Here is an 18,669-nt window from a genome sequence, read left to right on the forward strand (position 1 = left end):
GTCCTCTGTCCTGGTGCTTCTTGACCTCTCAGCGGCTTTCGATACCATTGACCATGGTATCCTTCTGCACCAGCTGGAAGGGTTGGGAGTGGGAGGCACTGTTTTTCAGTCAGTGTTAGTGAGGGGCAGAGGTCGACCTCTAGGTCTCTCCCTTGTGGGCTGCCTCAGGGGTCAGTTTTCTCCCCCCTGCTATTTAATATCTACATGAAACCTCTGGGTGAGATCATCCAAGGGCATAGTGTGAGATATCATTAGTACGCTGATGATACCAAGCTGTACATCTCCACACCATGTCTAGTCAGTGAAGCAGTGGAAGTGATGTTGTGGTCTAGATGGGTGTCAACAGACTCAAACTCAACCCTGATAAGACGGAGTGCCTGTGGTTTTGCCTCCCAAGGACAATTCCATCTGTCCATCCATTACCCTGGGGGGGATTTATTGACCCCCCTCGGAGAAGATCCACAACTTGGGCGTCCTCCTCGATCCACAGCTAACATTAGAGCCCCATCTTTCAGCTGTGGTGAGGAGGGTGTTTGCCCAGGTTTGCCTGGTGCACTAGCGGCGTCTCTATTTGGACAGGGAGTCATTGCTCACAGTCACTCATGCCCTCATCACCTCGAGTTTTGACTACTGCAACACTCTCTACATGGGGCTATCTTTGAAAAGTGTTCTGAAACTTCAGATCGTGCAGAATTTATTTATTTATTTTTATTTATTATTTGGATTTGTATGCCGCCCCTCTCCGAAGACTCAGGGCGGCTCACAACAAGTGAAACAAATCATAAATAATGCAATTAATTAAAATATTTAGAAATTTAAAAAACCCCATAAACTAACATACACACACACAAGCATACCATGTATAAATTAAACATGCCCAGGGGGAGGTGTTTCAATTCCCCCATGCCTGACGGCAAAGGTGGGTTTTAAGGAGTTTACGGAAGGCAAGGAGAGTAGGGGCAGTTCTAATCTCCGGGGGGAGTTGGTTCCAGAGAGCCGGTGCCGCCACAGAGAAGGCTCTTCCCCTGGGGCCCGCCAACCGACATTGTTTAGTTGACGGGACCCGGAGAAGGCCCACTCTGTGGGACCTAATCGGTCGCTGGGATTCGTGCGGCAGGAGGCGGTCTTGGAGATATTCTGGTCCAATGCCATGAAGGGCTTTAAAGGTCATAACCAACACTTTGAATTGTGACCGGAAATTGATCGGCAGCCAATGCAGACTGCGGAGTGATGGTGAAACATGGGCATACCTAGGTAAGCCCATGACTTCTCTCGCAGCTGCATTTTGCACGATCTGAAGTTTACGAACACTTTTCAAAGGTAGCCCCATGTAGAGAGCATTACAGTAGCCGAACCTCGAGGTGATGAGGGCATGAGTGACTGTGAGCAATGAGTCCCGGTCCAGATAGGGCCACAACTGGTGCACCAGGCAAACCTGGGCAAACGCCCCCCTCGCCACAGCTGAGAGATGGTTTTCTAATGTGAGCTGTGGATCGAGGAGGACGCCCAAGTTGCGGACCCTCTCTGAGGGGGTCAATAATTCCCCCCCCCCCAGGGTAATGGACAGACAGGTGGGATTGTCCTTGGGAGGCAAAACCCACAGCCACTCCGTCTTATCCGGGTTGAGTTTGAGTCTGTTGACACCCAACAGCCTCCAGGCACCGGCACATCACTTCCACCACTTCGTTGACTGGGCATGGGGTGGAGATGTAAAGCTGGGTATCATCAGCATATTGATGATACCTCACCCCATGTCCTTGGATGATCTCACCCAGCGGTTTCATGTAGATGTTGAATAGTAGGGGGGAGAGGACCGACCCCTGAGGCACCCCACAAGGGAGAGACCTCGGAGCCGACCTCTGACCCCCCACTAACACCGACTGCGACCGACCAGAGAGGTAGGAGGAGAACCACTGAAGAACAGTGCCTCCCACCCCCAACCCCTCCAGCCGGTGCAGAAGGATACCATGGTCGATGGTATCGAAAGCCGCTGAGAGGTCGAGGAGCACCAGGACAGAGGATAAACCCCTGTCCCGGGCCCGCCAGAGATCATCCATCAACGCGACCAAAACGGTTTCCGTGCTGTAACCGGGCCTGAAACCCGACTGCTGGGGACCTAGATAATCGGCTTCTTCCAATCGGCTTCTTCCAAGCTGGAGTGCCACCACCTTCTCAACAACCTTCCCCATAAAGGGAAGGTTGGAGACTGGACGATAGTTATTAAGTACGGCTGGGTCCAGGGAAGGCTTCTTGAGGAGGGGGCGCACGAGCGCTTCTTTATAGAGTGTTGGAAAAACTCCCCTCCCCAAGGAAGCGTTGGTAATCTCCTGGGCCCAGCTCCGTGTCACCTCCCTGCTGGCCGAGACCAACCAGGAGGGACACGGATCCAGTAAGCAGGTGGCGGAACTCACAGCTCCAATGGCCTTGTCCACTTCATCAGGTGTCACCAGATCAAACTCTTCCCAGACAGGTGGACAAGTACGTGCCCCAGTCACCTCGACTGACTCGTTGTCAGTCGACTCTGTTTTACAATTGGAGTCGAGGTCAGCCCGGATCTGAGCGACTTTATCAGCGAAAAACGTGTTAAAATCCTCGGCACTACGCTGCAAGGGCTCCCCAACTCCCCCCTGGTTAAGAAGGGAGCGGGTCACCCTAAACAGAGCGGCCGGGCGGGATTCTGCTGATGCAATCAAGGCGGCATGGTATGCGCATCTTGCCGCCTTGAGTGCCACTTTGTAAGTCTTAATAAAAGCTCTTACACGTGTTCGATCAGATTCAGACCTACTCTTCCTCCATCGCTTCTCTAGACATCTCTTTTGGCGTTTCAACTCCCGGAGCTCCTCGTTGAACCATGGGGCTCTACGGGGTCTAGCGCCACGGAGAGGTCGCAAAGGCGCAATCCGGTCAAGAGCCTCCGCAGCAGCCCTGTTCCAGGCTTCTGCAAGAGACTCTGCCGAACTGTGGACGAGTGCCTCTGGAATAACCCCAAGCGCCGTCTGAAAGCCCTCTGGGTCCATCAGGCGTCTGGGGCGGAACAACTTCATTGGTTCCGCCTCCCTGCGGGGAAGGATTGGAGCCAGGAAGTCAAGCCGTAGTAGGAAATGGTCTGACCATGACAAAGGCAACACTTCTAAGCCCCTTAGTCTCAGACCATTACTCAATTGCTCAGAAAGGAATACCATGTCAGGTGCGTGCCCTCCCTCGTGAGTCGGACCCTGTACTACTTGGGTCAGGTCCATGGCTGTCATGGTGGCCATGAACTCCTGTGCCAACCCAGAGGTTTCGCCGAGTGATGGCAGGTTGAAGTCCCCCAGGACAATGAGTCCGGGGAACTCCACCACCAACCCGGCTACCTCCTCAAGCAGCACAGGCAGGGCTTTTGACACGCAGCTGGGAGGCAGGTACGTGAGAAATAAGCCCACCTGAACCCCTAAGTCCAACTTCAACAAGAGAGACTCGCAACCCGCAATTTCCGGAGCAATGAGTCTACGCAGGCAAAGGCTCTCCCTGGCTATAATAGCCACTCCCTCTGGGCCCAGCCAGGTTTCAGTAATACATGCCAGGTCGGCCTCCTCATTCAGGATCAAATCCCGGATGAGGAGAGCTTTATTTACCACCGACCTGGCATTAAGCAGCAGCAACCTGAGCCCAGGGCCAGAGTTACACTCATCACCAGTACCCAAGATTGGGCTCACAGAGCCAGAACAAGGGACCATTATTAAGCAACGATCCCTCGTTCCCCTGGAACGGCTAACTCTGTGGCCCCCGCCATATCTGCCTCTCCCCAGCAACACTGGAATATTCCGACCCTCTGCCACCCCAGAGATCAGTGCCCCTTCCTCTCCTGTCTCCCGAGCGTCAGGTGGGCCAAATCTCTCATTCATACTATTATCAATCATCTCATCCATACCATAACCCCACCCACCCCCACCAACCCAATCATACCAGTCATTCCATTCATACCCACAAGTATATTTATCCCAATCATCCATTAATCTAGAACTCCCAATTATATTAAAAATTGATTAAATTAATAACAATTTAAAATAGCAATTAAGCAATTTAAAAACACTAAAACCAGTAAAAAAAATAGTATCAAATAGAAAACATAAATTGATGAAGGGAACACAGCAGCACGAGGGAACCAGACTCCAGGTTGGCTGATGTCTTAGTCTTAAAGTGGCTTAAAGTGTCTTAAAGCCAATGTCTTAGTCTTAAAGTGCAATAATAGAATGGACTTCTCAGTGCTGGCAGCTGCCATTGGCCGGCACTCCAGGATCTGTCTCTTGCCTTATTTGGGATCATTCCAAGTTCTCTCCCTGTAACAGTCCCAATAATCGCTGGTCGTCCCAGTCTCCCCCCAAGTGCTAATAGTCCTATTGGGCGACATCTCCGAATCCCCACACCCTCCGTGGCTCCATACGACTCTCAAACCTCTTCTGAGCAGCCTCCACATGATCCCGGCAGAAGTGGTTCGGACACAGATGGTCCCCATAATGGTTGGTAATTCAGGTTCCACTGCCAGGCAGCATCCTCTTCGACGCCAGGTGCCCCCACCATTTGGCATCCTGGCGTCTGAGGTCTGCCTTGTCCGGTAAGGTGTCTGATCTGATCCAGGCCACCTCCGCCAGCAGCCCCCTCCGGTTTCTCAGCTGGGCTGGACTCCTCGGGTGATGCCCAGGTTGCAGCGGCTCTCACCCGCCCCCACGCTGAGCGTCTCAGTTGTTCCTTGGCATTTCTGGCGTCTTAGAGTCTTAAATAGCCGCCAGCAGCCCCCTCCGGTTTCTCAGCTGGGCTGGACTCCTCGGGTGACGCCCAGGTCACAGCGGCTCTCACCCGCCCCCACGCTGAGCGTCTCAGTTGTTCCTCGGCATTTCTGGCGTCTTAGGATGTTAAATAGCCGCCAGCAGTCCCCACCGGTTTCTCAGCTGGGCTGGACTCCTCGGGTGATGCCCAGGTCGCAGCGGCTCTCACCCGCCCCCACGCTGAGCGTCTCAGTTGTTCCTCGGCATTTCTGGCGTCTTAGGATCTTAAATAGCCGCCAGCAGTCCCCTCTGGTTTCTCAGCTGGGCTGGACTCCTCGGGTGACGCCCAGGTCGCAGCGGCTCTCACCCGCCCCCACGCTGAGCGTCTCAGTTGTTCCTTGGCATTTCTGGCATCTTAGGATCTTAAATAGCCGCCAGCAGTCCCCTCCGGTTTCTCAGCTGGGCTGGACTCCTTGGGTGACGCCCAGGTCGCAGTGGCTCTCACCCGCCCCCACGCTGAGCGTCTCAGTTGTTCCTCCGTTTTACAGAATGCAGCCGCGAGAGCAATCATGGGCCTTCCCAGATATGCCCATGTCTCGTCAACACTCCACGGCTTGCACTGGCTGCCAATCAGTTTCCGGTCACAATTCAAAGTGTTGGTCATGACCTATAAAGCCCTTCATGGCATTGGACCAGAGTACCTCCGGGACCGCCTTCTGCTGCACGAATCCCAGTGACCGATTAGGTCCCAAAGAGTTGGCCTTCTCCGTGTCCCGTCAACTAAACAATGTCATCTGGTGGGGCCCAGGGGAAGAGCCTTCTCTGTGGAGGCCCCGGCCCTCTGGAACCAACTCCCCCCCGAGATTAGGACTGCCTCCACCCTTCTTGCCTTTCGTAAACTCCTGAAAACTCATCTATGTCGCCAGGCATGGGGAAATTTATATACCCCTTAGCTATTGTAATGTATGTATGGTTTGTTTGAGTTGTATGATTATTTTTATAAGGGTTTTCTAAAATTATTTTTTACATTGGATTTGTATATTGTGTATTGTTCTGTTGTGAGCACCAAGTCCTCGGAGAGAGACGGCATACAAATCTAATAAATAATAATAATAATAATAATAATAATAATAATAATAATAATAATAATTATTATTATGCACATCCTATACTGACCGCTTAGGAATTGGTTGAGGTCAACAGTGGACATTCGAAGTGTAAAGTTTTGGGAGGGGGTTAGGTGACGATACTACAGAGTCAGGTAGTGAGTTCCATGAATCCACTACTCGGTTACTAAAGTCGTAGTTCCTGCAGTCAAGTTTAGAGCGGTTGACTTTGAGATGGTATCTGTTGTGTGCTTGTGGGTGACAACGGAACAGACACTCCACGTTTACATCCCCCTCACGAAAAAAATACTTTAATGAAAGTAAACATATAGAAATAATATACTATGAACAGTACAATTGAAACAAACTACAGTTACCTTGTAAATAGTTTCATTTATCATTTAGTGAATGTAATAAATATTAGAAAATAAATGTATAAAGTTTAATGTATGCAATGGAATGTAACAGGTTAAAAAACTCTACTGAAAAACATTAACAAAGATGGTTTATGATCTGTAAAATGGAATAAATTGTGAGTTGAATTATTTGTGAAAACTCAATGAAGAAATTTTGAAAAAAGAAAAGAAAGCAAACACACACACACACACACAACTTTTTCTATTTACAAGAGAACGACCCAAAGAACGGTGTGCCACCATCTTGCCACAATCCAAGGATATGGAAAGCGATGTTGACTTTGTAGAAAATCGAATGGAGAGGGAAGCAGAGCTGGGCGCTTGCAAAAAAGCCGACAGTCGCTCCTTATTAAACTGAAATTTGAGTGGAAAGCGCTGATTTCTTTCTCCTGATTTCTTTGCTCACCTTGTACCACGGCATCAGGCCCCCTGATCTCCAGAAAGGTCCTGCCTTTAGTTTCAGGGATAACCTTCCAGATGTAGAAAAAGGTAACCAAGCTAACCGGGCTGCCAAGGATGAGGCTGTAAGGCCCGGTGTACCTCTGGAGAACAAAAGGAGGGAAAGTTAATGTCCAAAGGGAGTTTAGGATGAGTGGGCTTCAACTCCCAGAATTCCCCAGCCAGCAGGTTCTAAAGTATGTGGACTACAACTCCCATAATTTCCCTGCCAGCAGGTTCTAAAGTATGTGGACTACATACAACTCCCAGAATTCCCCAGACAGCAGGTTTTCAGGTATGTGGACTTCAACTCCCAGAATTCCCCAGACAGCAGGTTTTTAGGTATGTGGACTTCAACTCCCAGAATTCCCCAGACAGCAGGTTTTCAGGATATGGACTTCAACTCCCAGAATTCCCCAGCCACCAAGCTCTAAAGTGTGTGAACTTCAACTCCCAGAATTCCCAGAGTTCCCTAAGATGGCCAGCTGGTGCATTCTGGGAGCTAAAGTCCCTATCTCTTAAACTTATCAAGCTTGAAAAATGTGCGTTTACAGCTTCCATTTACCCAGAATATGGATCCCAAAGCTATAAATCTCCCTTTGCTTAACCAGAGAAAATCCCCCCAATAATTCCTGGTTCGTTGGCCCTCCTGATTTCTGGGTGGGTTATCAGTGATGAAATCCTACCAGTTCGGCCCAATTCAGGCGAACTGGTAGCAGCGGCCGGCAGCAGTTTGGCGAATCGGTAATGGCAGCAGCGTGAGGCTCCGCCCACCTGCCCAGAGGTCGCCATTTCCTACGGCTCCAAATCGGTAGGGAAGGTAAGTAGATTGGACCACTGGTTTTTAATGTCTTATTTTTGAGTGATGTCCGAAAAAATAGGTGTGGATTGACTCACCTCCACGTAGACAAGGTTTATGACAGATAGGTAGTTGAAGCACCAGTGTAAGAATTGTCCGATGACATAAGCAGAGGCTCTGGAAGACTGTAGAAAGAGCTCTCCAACCAGGAGGTTGATCAGGGCACCTGAGGCACAAAAAAAAAGGAGGAGGGAGGGAGGGAGGGGGAAAAGGAGAGGGGTAGGGAGAGAGAGAGAAGGATGGAAAAGAAGGAGGGAGGGAGAGGAAAAGGAGGGAGGAAAGAAGGAGGGAAGGAAGGAGGGAGGGAGGGAAGGAAGGAAGGAAGGAAGGAAGGAAGGAAGGAAAAGATTTGGGTGGGGGTTGCAAAAATGTGACATCCACCCCCAGGATATAAATATACAGTGGTACCTCTACTAACGAACTTAATTTGTTCTGTGACCAGGTTCTTAAGTAGGAACGTTAGTAAGAAGAAGCCATTTTTCCCATAGGAATCAATGTAAAGCAAATAATGCATGTGATTGGGGAAACCACAGCAGATTCCTAGAGAGGCCCCACAGAGGCTTCTCCCCACCTTTTCCAGCCCTGTTTCCTCCCAGGAGATTCCTAGAAAGGCCCCATGGAGACTTCTCCCTGCCTTTTCCGGCCCTGTTTCCTCCCAGGAGATTCCTAGAGATGCCCCACTGAGGCTTCTACCTGCCTTTTCTGGCCCTGTTTCCTCCCAGGAGATTCCTAGAAAGGCCCCATGGAGACTTCCCCTGCCTTTTCCGGCCCTGTTTCCTCCCAGGAGATTCCTAGAGATGCCCCACTGAGGCTTCTCCCTGCTTTTTCTGGCCCTGTTTTCTCCCAGGAGATCCCTAGAGATGCCCCACTGAGGCTTCTCCCTGCCTTTTCCGGCCCTGTTTCCTCCCAGGAGATTCCTAGAGAGGCCCCACAGAGGCTTCTCCCTGCCTATGCCAGCCCTGTTTCCTCCCAGGAGATTCCTAGAGAGGCCGCACGGAGGCTTCTCCCTGCCTTTTCTGGCCCTGTTTCCTCCCAGGAGATTCCTAGAAAGGCCCCATGGAGACTTCTCCCTGCCTTTTCCGGCCCTGTTTCCTCCCAGGAGATTCCTAGAGAGGCCCCACGGAGGCTTCTCCCTGCCTTTTCCGGCCCTGTTTCCTCCCAGGAGATTCCTAGAGAGGCCCCACGGAGGCTTCTCCCTTCCTTTTCCAGCTACAGTTTTGGAGGCTCAGATTTGTAAGTGGAAAATGGTTCTTGAGAAGAGGCAAAAAAAAAATCTTGAACACCCGGTTCTTATCTAGAAAAGTTTGTAAGTAGAGGCATTCTTAGGTAGAGGTACCACTGGTATACCAGCTGCAAATTTTGATCGCATGACACCCCCACCCCCGAGGGATGCTGATACGAAAACTGGCCCCATTATTTTTCCAGTCACTAAAACCAGATAGCCGAGGGCTACTTCAATTGGAGAATTTTGAAGTCTTTTTTCTTGGCAGCCTTTCGATAAAAGCAATTGAGTGGAGGAGTTGTTTTTTTTCCCCCCGTGGGTGGGGAAATCCCAGGCCCGGGTGCGAATCTAGACAACCCACATAGAGGCGTCCACCTACCCCCAAACACAAATACAGTACTTACTTGGCCCCATGGCTTGGATGACAAAGTAAATATTGACAAGAACGTTGTTGAAGATTGCCAACCAGGGAAATTTATTCTGCGGAGGTGGGGGGGGAGGGGGAGAAACAGTTAGATATGGAATAACAGAATTGGAAGGGACCTTGGAGGTCTTCTAGTCCAACGCCCTGCTTAGGCAGGAAACCCTACACTACTTCAGACAAATGTCAATCCAACCTGTTCTTAAAAACTTCCAGTGTTGGAGCATTCAACAACTTCTGGTGGCAAGTTGTTCCACGGATCAATTGTTCTAAATTTCTCCTTAGTTCTAAGTTGCTTCTCTCCTTGTTTAGTTTCCACCCATTGCTTCTTGTCCTACCCTCAGGTGCTTTGGAGAATAGGTTGACTCCCTCTTCTTTGTGGCAACCCCTGAGATATTGGAAGGCTGCTATCATGTCTCCCCTGATCCTTAAAAACGTCCAGAATTGGAGTGTTCACAAATTTGGGTTTTAGCAAAATAAGAAGCCACAGCCTTACGTTACCTCTGACCAAAACTCCTGACTCAAGTAAGCATTTATTTTCTCAACCTGTCCTGAGGTAGAAGAAATTTTTAAAAATCCAGATTTCGGGCGTCTCTGGAGCCAACTCCCCTTAAAAGTTGTCTTGCGGGCCACAAGATTTAGATAAGAAAAACAAAATGTACTAGCTACCGTATTTGTGGTACCCTACTCTTTTTTAAAAATATATTTTTATTAATTTTTAACAAGTTTAATATACATGCAACATAAAACAGTGCATAGTGAAAAGTGCCCACCACCCAGACACACACACATATCCCACCACCAAATCGGGGGTGTTTCTTATGTAGTCCACTTGACCCAAGAGCAATATATCTATTTACATATTATAGAGTGATTCCAATTTATTTCTTGTAGCTTGGTCTCGGATTCTGCTCCTCATAAATTGTCTTAGCTTGTCCCACCGTCCCATCACTTGTCCCAATTTAGTTTCATTATCCGAATTTATCCTTTTATCCATAATTTCAAATTGAATATGGTCCACCATGTACCTATACCAGTTTTGCATTGTCCATTTTGTGGTACCTTACTCCAGTGATTTTCAACCTTTTTTGAGCCGCGGCACATTTTTTACATTTATAAAATCCTGGGGCACACCACCAACCAAAATGACACAAATAAATAAATAAATAAATAAATAAATAAATAAATAAATAAATAAATAAATAAATGCATGCATGCATGCATGCATACATACATACATACATACATACATACATACATACATACATAACCCCCTCATATATACAATCCCATGTAACATCCCCTTATAAATACCTGTACAGTCAATCATCAATCATCCTTCCTGAAATTTATACTACTGTCTCATTTCTGGGTACTTCTCCTGTCTTTCCCCCTTTTCTCTCTCATGTTTCTAATTTCTCTCTCTTCCTCCCTTTTTCCCTCATTCCTTCTCTCCCTCCCTTTCTCTCTCTTTCCTTTCTCTCTATCCTTTCTATCTCTCACTTGTTCTTTCTCTCCCTCCCTTTCTGTCTCTTTCCTTTCTCTCATTCCCTCTTTGTCTCCTGGGGCTGACTGCGGCTGCCCTCCACCCCCCACCGCGGAGGGAAAGCATTTGGCATCGGCACCGCCAACCCCCCCTCCAGGAGAAGCAAAAGCCTCAGCGACGGAGCCGAAAGGGAAACGGCGCGATCCGTCACTTAGGCTTTTGCTGCTCCTGGAGGGGGGGGGGAGGATTTTCTCCTCCACACCCCCCCGGCAGCCAAACGTCGCTGAGGCTTTGGGCATCGGCGCCTTCCCTTCCACGAGCAGCAAAAGCCTCAGCGACGGAGCCGAAAGGGAAACGGCGCGATCCGTCACTTAGGCTTTTGCTGCTCCTGGAGGGGGGGGGAGGATTTTCTCCTCCCCACCCCCCTGGCAGCCAAACGTCGCTGAGGCTTTGGGCATCGGCGCCTTCCCTTCCACGAGCAGCAAAAGCCTCAGCGACGGAGCCGAAAGGCAAACGGCATGCCCCGTCGCTGAGGGTCTTGCTGCTCGTAGAGGGGTGGCGCTGATGCTCCCTCTCGCCGCCTCCATCTCCCCATGACCGCCTGGGGACGCTGCAGCCGGCACGCTCCCGCTCCCACCGCCAGTGCCCTCCCGCCGGGCCCAAAGGACACTTGCCGCCGACGCCAGGAAACTCCAGCTGGGCGGGGCGCTGCTGGTGCCTCCGAGCTCCCACTCGCTCTCCTTTTTCCCGCCTTCCTTCTTTGGGGCCCAGCAGGAGAGCGCCAGAAACCGCGGCAATGGGCAGGAACCGGGGGACAGCTGCGAGTGGGAGCTCGGAGGCACCGGCAGCGCCACGCCCAGCTGAAGCTTGGCGGCACACCTGACTGTGTCTCGCGGCACACTAGTGTGCCGCGGCACACCGGTTGGGAAACGCTGTCTTACTCAATAAACTGCGAGAGGGATCTTTGAGCCCGAGTGGACAAATCTAGTTTCCTAGTACAGAAAATACGACGTCAGCAACAGACGATCGATGCCTGGAATACACTACCTGATTCTGTGGTTTCTTCCCCCAAATCCCAAAAACCTTATTCTCAGATTGTCTACAGTCGACCTCTCCCCATTTCTAAGAGGTTTGTAAGGGGCGTGAATAAGTGCACTATTGTGCCTACCGTCCCTGTCCTACTGTCCCATTGTCCACATTTACCTATACCTACTTTACTTTTGTTTATAATAATAATAATAGTAATAGTAATAGTAATAGTAATAATAAATTATTAGATTTGTATGCCACCCCTCTTCTAGGACTCGGAGCGGCTCACTACAGTAATACAACATACAAATCCAATGTTAAAAGCAAAAACAGTTTTAAAACCCTTAATTCAAAACAATCATACAACCCAAACAAACCATACATAAAATGAAGCAGCCGAGGGGAATCAATTTCCCCATGCCTGGCGACAAAGGTGAGTTTTCAGGAGCTTGCGAAATGCAAGGAGGGTGGGGGCAGTCCTAATCTCCAGTGGGAGTTGATTCCAGAGGGCTGGGGCCACCAGAGAGAAGGCTCTTCTGGGTCCCGTCAAACGGCATTGTTTTGTTAACGGGACCTGGAGAAGGCCAACTCTGTGGGACCTATTATGTTTATACCATACCTATTATCTTGTATACGTTTTGACAAATAAAAGATACACGGTGTTGTGGTTGGCATCAGAGAGCTGTCTGTTTCCAGAAGACCCATCTGGCTGCAACACGAGTCAGACAGGGAATCAGAAGATGACACAGGGAGAAAAAGTGGCGTTCCCCATGGCAGCATACTAGGACCTACTCTTTTCATCCTCTACATCAGTGTTTCCCAACCTTGGCAACTTGAAGAGATCTGGACTTCAACTCCCAGAATTCCCTGGCCAGCATTCACTGGCTGGGGAATTCTGGGAGTTGAAGTCCAGATCTCTTCAAGTTGCCAAGGTTGGGAAACACTGCTCTACATCAACAACCTCTGCGATCATATCACTAGCAACTGTCTTCTTTTCGCTGACGATGTAAAACTCTTCAACACCACGGACAATTCAGCTATTCTCCAAAAAGACCCTGCCATTGTCTTTGATTGGTCCAACACCTGGCAACTTCAACTATCAACCAAAAATGCTCTGTCCTCCACATTGGCAAAAAGAATCCGACCCTCAAATATAAACTGAATAAACAAAATCTGCCAGACAACCCCCACTCGGTAAAAGACCTTGGTATACTAATATCTAATGACATAAGTGCCAACGCCATCGCCAAAAAGGCTTCAAGAGTTATTAACCTGATCCTACATAGCTTCTACTCCGGCAATCTCACTCTACTTACCAGAGTTTACAAGACTTTCGCCAGACCCATCCTCAAATACAGCTCATCTGTCTGGAACCCATATGACATTTCGGACATCAACACCCTTGAAAATGTCCAAAGATACTTCACCAGAAGAGCCCTTCACTCCTCCACTCGAAACAGAATACCCTACGAAACCAGACTTACAATCCTTGGTCTAGAAAGCATAGAACTACGACACCTTAATCTAAGTATTGCCCATAAGATCATATGCTACAACGTCCTGCCTGTCAAAGACTACTTCAGCTTCAACTACAACAACACAAGAGCATGCAACAGATACAAACTTAATATTAACCGCTCCAAACTGGACTGTAAAAAATATGACTTTAGCAATCAAGTTGTCAAAGTGTGAAACTCACTACCGGACTCCATAGTGGCAACCCCTAACCCTCAACATTTTCCCCTCAGACTATCCACGATTGACCTCTGCAGATTTCTAAGAGGTCAGTAAAGGGCGTGCATAAGTGCACCAGGGTGCTTTCCGTCCCCTGTCCAATTGTCTCTCCTATATCTCATATTTCTTTTCTTCCACCCATATATCTCTTCCTCTATCCTCCATTGTTGTATTGAATTTTATTCTTATATCTTCACTCCTATCCTTTCTTTCCTTCCTTCCTTCCTTTCTTTCCTTCCTTCCTTTCTTTGATATATATTCTACATGGTTAATCTCATTAACCTTCATTATGTATTAGATAAAATAAATAAATAAAATAAAATAAAGACAGGGAGCAGGAAAGGACAGCAGAGAAAGAGAGGGGAATGGATTCAGCCAGCCCTCCAGCCAGAGGTTCCTCGGACTCAGAAGGGGATGAATTAATGAATAACTCTATTCTGAATCCTCAAGTATGAAGAATGTTGGGAAGACAAGAGCAGCTGCGCAAGCACAGAAACAAATGATAGGACACAGCTTATAAGATTTAATGACGCTGCGGTAACCTTGATAAAAAAGGGAGGGTTGGAGTGAGCTGTGTGGGAGATTATCATTTGAGCTTTGAAGAAGAGACATTGATGCATTGTGGTTTCATTTTGGATTTTGGATTTTTGTGAACTTTTTGACACTCAAGCAGGAAGTACTGTGCAGATTTGAGTGAGTAACCTTCTGGACTAATAACTCAGCATTGCTCTGGCACAAGCCTGAAAGTATTGTATGGACTTGAGTGAGTAACTCTGACCTTCTGGACTAATAACCCAGCATTGCTTGTGCATTCCCGGAGGCATATATAAAGGAAACCTTTTTGTTTTATTGCTCCCATGTTGTGTGTTTGATTTATTACTTTGCTCTTGGGTGGCTAGAAGCCAGGCAGAACACACACTAGGGGTTTACTAGGGGTTTTAATTGTCTTTTTAAATTGTTCCTTTTTTATATATTTTAATATAGTCCTTAAGGTGTATAAAAAAACAAGCAAATAAATTTAAACATGAGCCAGCCATGTGCAGCAGCTGCCAAAAAAGCCAACACCGTTCTAGGCTGCATCAACAGAGGGATAGAATCAAGATCACGTGAAGTGTTGATACCACTTTATAAGGCCTTGGTAAAGCTACACTTGGAATATGGCATCCAGGTTTGGTCGCCATGATGCAAAAAAGATGTTGAGATTCTAGAAAGAGTGCAGAGAAAAGCAACCAGGATGATTAAGGGACTGGAGGCTAAAACACATGAAGAATGGTTGCAGGAACTGGGCATGGCTAGTTCAATGAAAAGAAGGACTAGGGGGGACATGATAGCAGCCTTCCAGTATCTCAGGGGTTGCCACAAAGAAGAAGGAGTCAAGCAATTCTCCAAAGCATCTGGGGGTAGAAGAAGAAGCAATGGGTGAAAACTAAACAAGGAGGGAAGCAACTTAGAACTAAGGAGAAATTCCCTGACAGTTAGAACAATTGATCTGTGGAACAACTTGCCACCAGAGGTTGTGAATGCTCCAATGCCGGAAGTTCTTAAGAAGATAACCATCTGTTTGAAGTAGTGTAGGGTGTTCTGCCCAAGCAGGGGGTTGGACTAGAAGACCTCCAGGGTCCCTTCCAACTCTTTTTATTCTAAATTCTAAAATCCCATCCTTTGTGAACAACTTCTCCCATGTTACGTTACCTTTAAGTCTTGAGTTGACATCAGCAAGAGGGTGAAGAATGTGGCCATCCCAAACCCAACGAGAAACTGGATTTTTCGTCCTTTTCTGTCCACAATGTACATCTGCAAAATGGGGGATGGGGGAGGAAAATGGAATTGAATCACCACACGCTGGTTTATCTCCTAGGTCAGAACAGAGATCACCTGGTGGTCTGTTTTCCACCTCCATTAAGCTCCCACCCACCCGCCTCCCCAAAAGCCAAAGCCGCTAGTTTGATTTCAAGTCAGGATGGCTATTTCACTTGGCTGAAATGCTGCATCTGGTTTCTTTAACAAAACAAAATTAAAAATAGAGGAAGACAATAAGGAGGCGGGAGGAGGAGGAGGAGAGCTCACCCCGCATAAGATAGCCAGGAGTATGAGGGAATTGTTTAAAATTTTGAAATAACGGGCCTGTTTGTAGCTTATCCCTGTCGAATTGAGCATTTCTTCAGTGCTGAGGTAGATCTGAAAGAAAACCAGCAGAAGAAAAGGACTCACTCTCCAGACATGCTCAGAAGACCTTCAACATTATTGGTTATTTTATTTTTATTTTTATTTATTTTTATTTATTTTTATTTATTTTTATTTATTTTTATTTTTATTATTTTATTTTTATTTTATTTTTATCTGTCTGTCTGTCTGTCTGTCTGTCTGTCTGTCATCTATCTATCTATCTATCTATCTATCTATCTATCTATCTATCTAACATCTATCTATCATCTGCTGGAACAAACAAACAAACAAACAAATAAATAAATATCACATCCTGGATTGTCTGATTGAGTAAGATATAGGGTTTTTAGCTGTAGTTTTTTGATGTATTAGATTTGTTTTGTACGCTTTGTTTCTATATTTATTCTGTGAGCTGCCCCAAGATTTTGGAGAAGGGCGGCATATAAATCTAATAAATAATAATGATAATAATAATAATAATAATAACAACAACAACAACAATAAATCCAATTAGCTTAATGTAATTAATCTAAAACCCTAAAACCATTAAAAAAAACCCTTCTCGTTCCCATTCAATCAACTAACTAACTAACTAACTAACTAACTAACTAACTAACTAACTAACTAACTAACATTCTTCGGCTAGAGTCTAGCTCCACTTCTTATGGGTTCTAGAGACTCCTTACCACATTGACACCGGAAAGCTCCTGGCCTATTTCTATGATCGCCACCGAAGCCACTTGCCAACGAAGCCCATGATACTTCAGCAACCTCAGGGGGTTCATTTTCTTCTCATCCTTCTCAAATAGGTCCTCCTGTCGGAGTTCCTCCACTTCGTTCTCGACATCGTCGTTGTGCCTGAGGAGCTTCAGAGCTGAGGGGAGGAAAGAAAAATAATAAGAAAACCTCCAAGCCTGAATCTGCAGAGGAAGACCAACTGGAATCGATGCTGTGAAGGGCTACCAAAATTTTTACTACCACGATGTGGGCGTGGCTTATTTTGTGGGTGTGGCTTGCTGGCCATGTGACCAGATGGGAGTGGCTTGACAATCATGTGACTTGACCAAGGGTTTTCCCAAGAACCACAAAACAACACCCAGATCGATGGACTCAAAACAAGCAGGTCATCGAATTCAGCCATTTATTTAATTATTTGTTTGTTTGTTTGTTTGATTATTTAGTCTAATACATAATGTAAGTTTCAGAGGATATAATCATAGTAAAATACATCAATAGAAGAATAGAAGGAAAGACATTAGGAATAATATAGAAGAAATAATCACTGGGAATAATAGAGTTCATATACATGGAGCAAGTAGAAATATAAGAGAGACATTAGGAGAGAAGACGGAAAGCACCCTGGTGCACTTATGCACACCCTTTACTGACCTCTTAGGAATCGGGAGAGGTCAACCATGGATAGTCTAAGGGTAAAATTTGGGGGGTTAGGGGGATAACACTACAGAGTCTGGTAAAGAATTCCACGCTTTGACAACTCGATTGCTAAAGTCGTCTTTTTTGCAGTCAGGTTTGGAGTGGTTAATATTAAGTTTGAATCTGTTGTGTGCTCGTGTGTTGTTGTGGTTGAAGCTGAAGTAGTCATTGACAGGGAGGACGTTGTAGCAAATGATCTTGTGAGCTATGCTTAGGTCATGTTTGAGGCATCGTAATTCCAAGCTTTCTAGACCCAGGATTGTAAATCTAGTTTCATAGGGTATTCTCTTTCGAGTGGAGGAGTGAAGGGCATTTTTGAGGGTGTTAATGTCCGAGATGCGGTATGGGTTCCTAGAAGTGAGCAGTTATAGAAGAGTGAAATGACAGGAACGTCTCACTTTTGAATTTTGAAAGCACATTTTGAGCATTGTCATAAAGGTGCCTTCGTGATTGAAATGGCCACTCACAAAATAATCACTTACTCAAATCTAAAGTGTCCCTTGCTACTTTCACAGCCGAAGTGAACATCCCAAAATGCTCCATTCCACCTAACAGTCTTAACTCTCCTTCCTGCAGACTATCAAACAAACTCAAGGTTTCTGGCAAAACATTAGGTTTCAAGCATTATTCATTTTATTTTCTGGAGCATTTTTTAAGACTTTTAAGACTTGTGAATTTCAACTCCCAGAATTCTCCAGCCAACTATGAAGACCTCTGTTCTAGAGAATACTATAGCAATTCGGAAAGGAGGCGGAGGAAGAAACCCAGATCACATAGAATTAATCCCAGATCGCTTTATAGAGCGCTGGTGAGACTCCACTTGGAAGACTGTGTTCAGTTCTGGAGACCTCACCTACAAAAAGATGTTGACAAAACTGAATGGGTCCAAAGATGGGCTACAAGAATGGTGGAAGGTCTGAAGCATAAAACGTATCAGGAAAGACTTCATGAACTCCACCTGTCGAGTCTGGAGGACAGAATGGAAAGGGGGAAACATTTAAATATGTGAAAGGGTTAAATAAGGTTCAGGAGGGAAGTGTTTTTAATAGGAAAGTGAACACAAGAACAAGGGGGCACAATCTGAGGTCAGTTGGGGGAAAGATCAGAAGCAACGTGAGAAAATATTATTTTATTGAAAGAGTAGTAGAAAAATTATTAATCCCCCCCCTTCTGGGCTCTGGGTATGTTTTTCCTATCGCAGTAAATGAGGTTGAATGTGTATAATTTTAGAAGAGCTATGCGTGCATGTGTGTACATACACTTTATATAGTAGATAATGAATATTTTTGTGTGCTTGTGTGTAATACGTATGTACACACGTGGCATATATACATAGAAATAAATAGTATTGTTAGTGTTGAATGTAACCTACTTGGGTGTTGCTATACACTAGCTAACCATGTTAGTTTGTAAAATGTAAAGACTGTACCTTTAAGGAAATATTACTGGTTCGCCATAAGAGGGCACCAACACCGTTCCCTTTGGGGGGAGTTACTTTGTTAGAGATATTCCGGTTCCGTTGGGGGAAGCAGGAAGGAGGGGGTGGACTACTAGTGGGAGGAAGGAGAAGAAAGAGGAAGGAGGAGGCCGGGACAGAGATTGAGGCTTGCCTT

At 46.7% G+C, this 18,669-nt stretch overlaps 1 protein-coding gene across 1 annotated transcript in view; it reads right to left on the reverse strand.

Moving 5' to 3' along the window:
* Positions 1-6,146: 6,146 nt before the first annotated feature.
* LOC139170758 (solute carrier family 2, facilitated glucose transporter member 5-like) overlaps positions 6,147-18,669 on the reverse strand; it is a 43,525-nt gene continuing 31,002 nt past the window's right edge. The window contains exons 7-12 of the mRNA XM_070758256.1: positions 16,309-16,496; positions 15,524-15,634; positions 15,149-15,250; positions 9,191-9,266; positions 7,603-7,730; positions 6,147-6,809 (exon numbers count right to left, since the gene is read on the reverse strand). Of these exons, the coding sequence (XP_070614357.1) occupies positions 6,474-6,809; positions 7,603-7,730; positions 9,191-9,266; positions 15,149-15,250; positions 15,524-15,634; positions 16,309-16,496 (941 nt within the window). The 3' untranslated portion in view covers positions 6,147-6,473. The remainder of the gene's footprint in view (positions 6,810-7,602; positions 7,731-9,190; positions 9,267-15,148; positions 15,251-15,523; positions 15,635-16,308; positions 16,497-18,669) is intronic.

This window comes from Erythrolamprus reginae, chromosome 8 (assembly GCF_031021105.1).
Source record: "Erythrolamprus reginae isolate rEryReg1 chromosome 8, rEryReg1.hap1, whole genome shotgun sequence".
In the NCBI taxonomy this organism is placed as follows: Eukaryota; Metazoa; Chordata; class Lepidosauria; order Squamata; family Dipsadidae; genus Erythrolamprus; species Erythrolamprus reginae.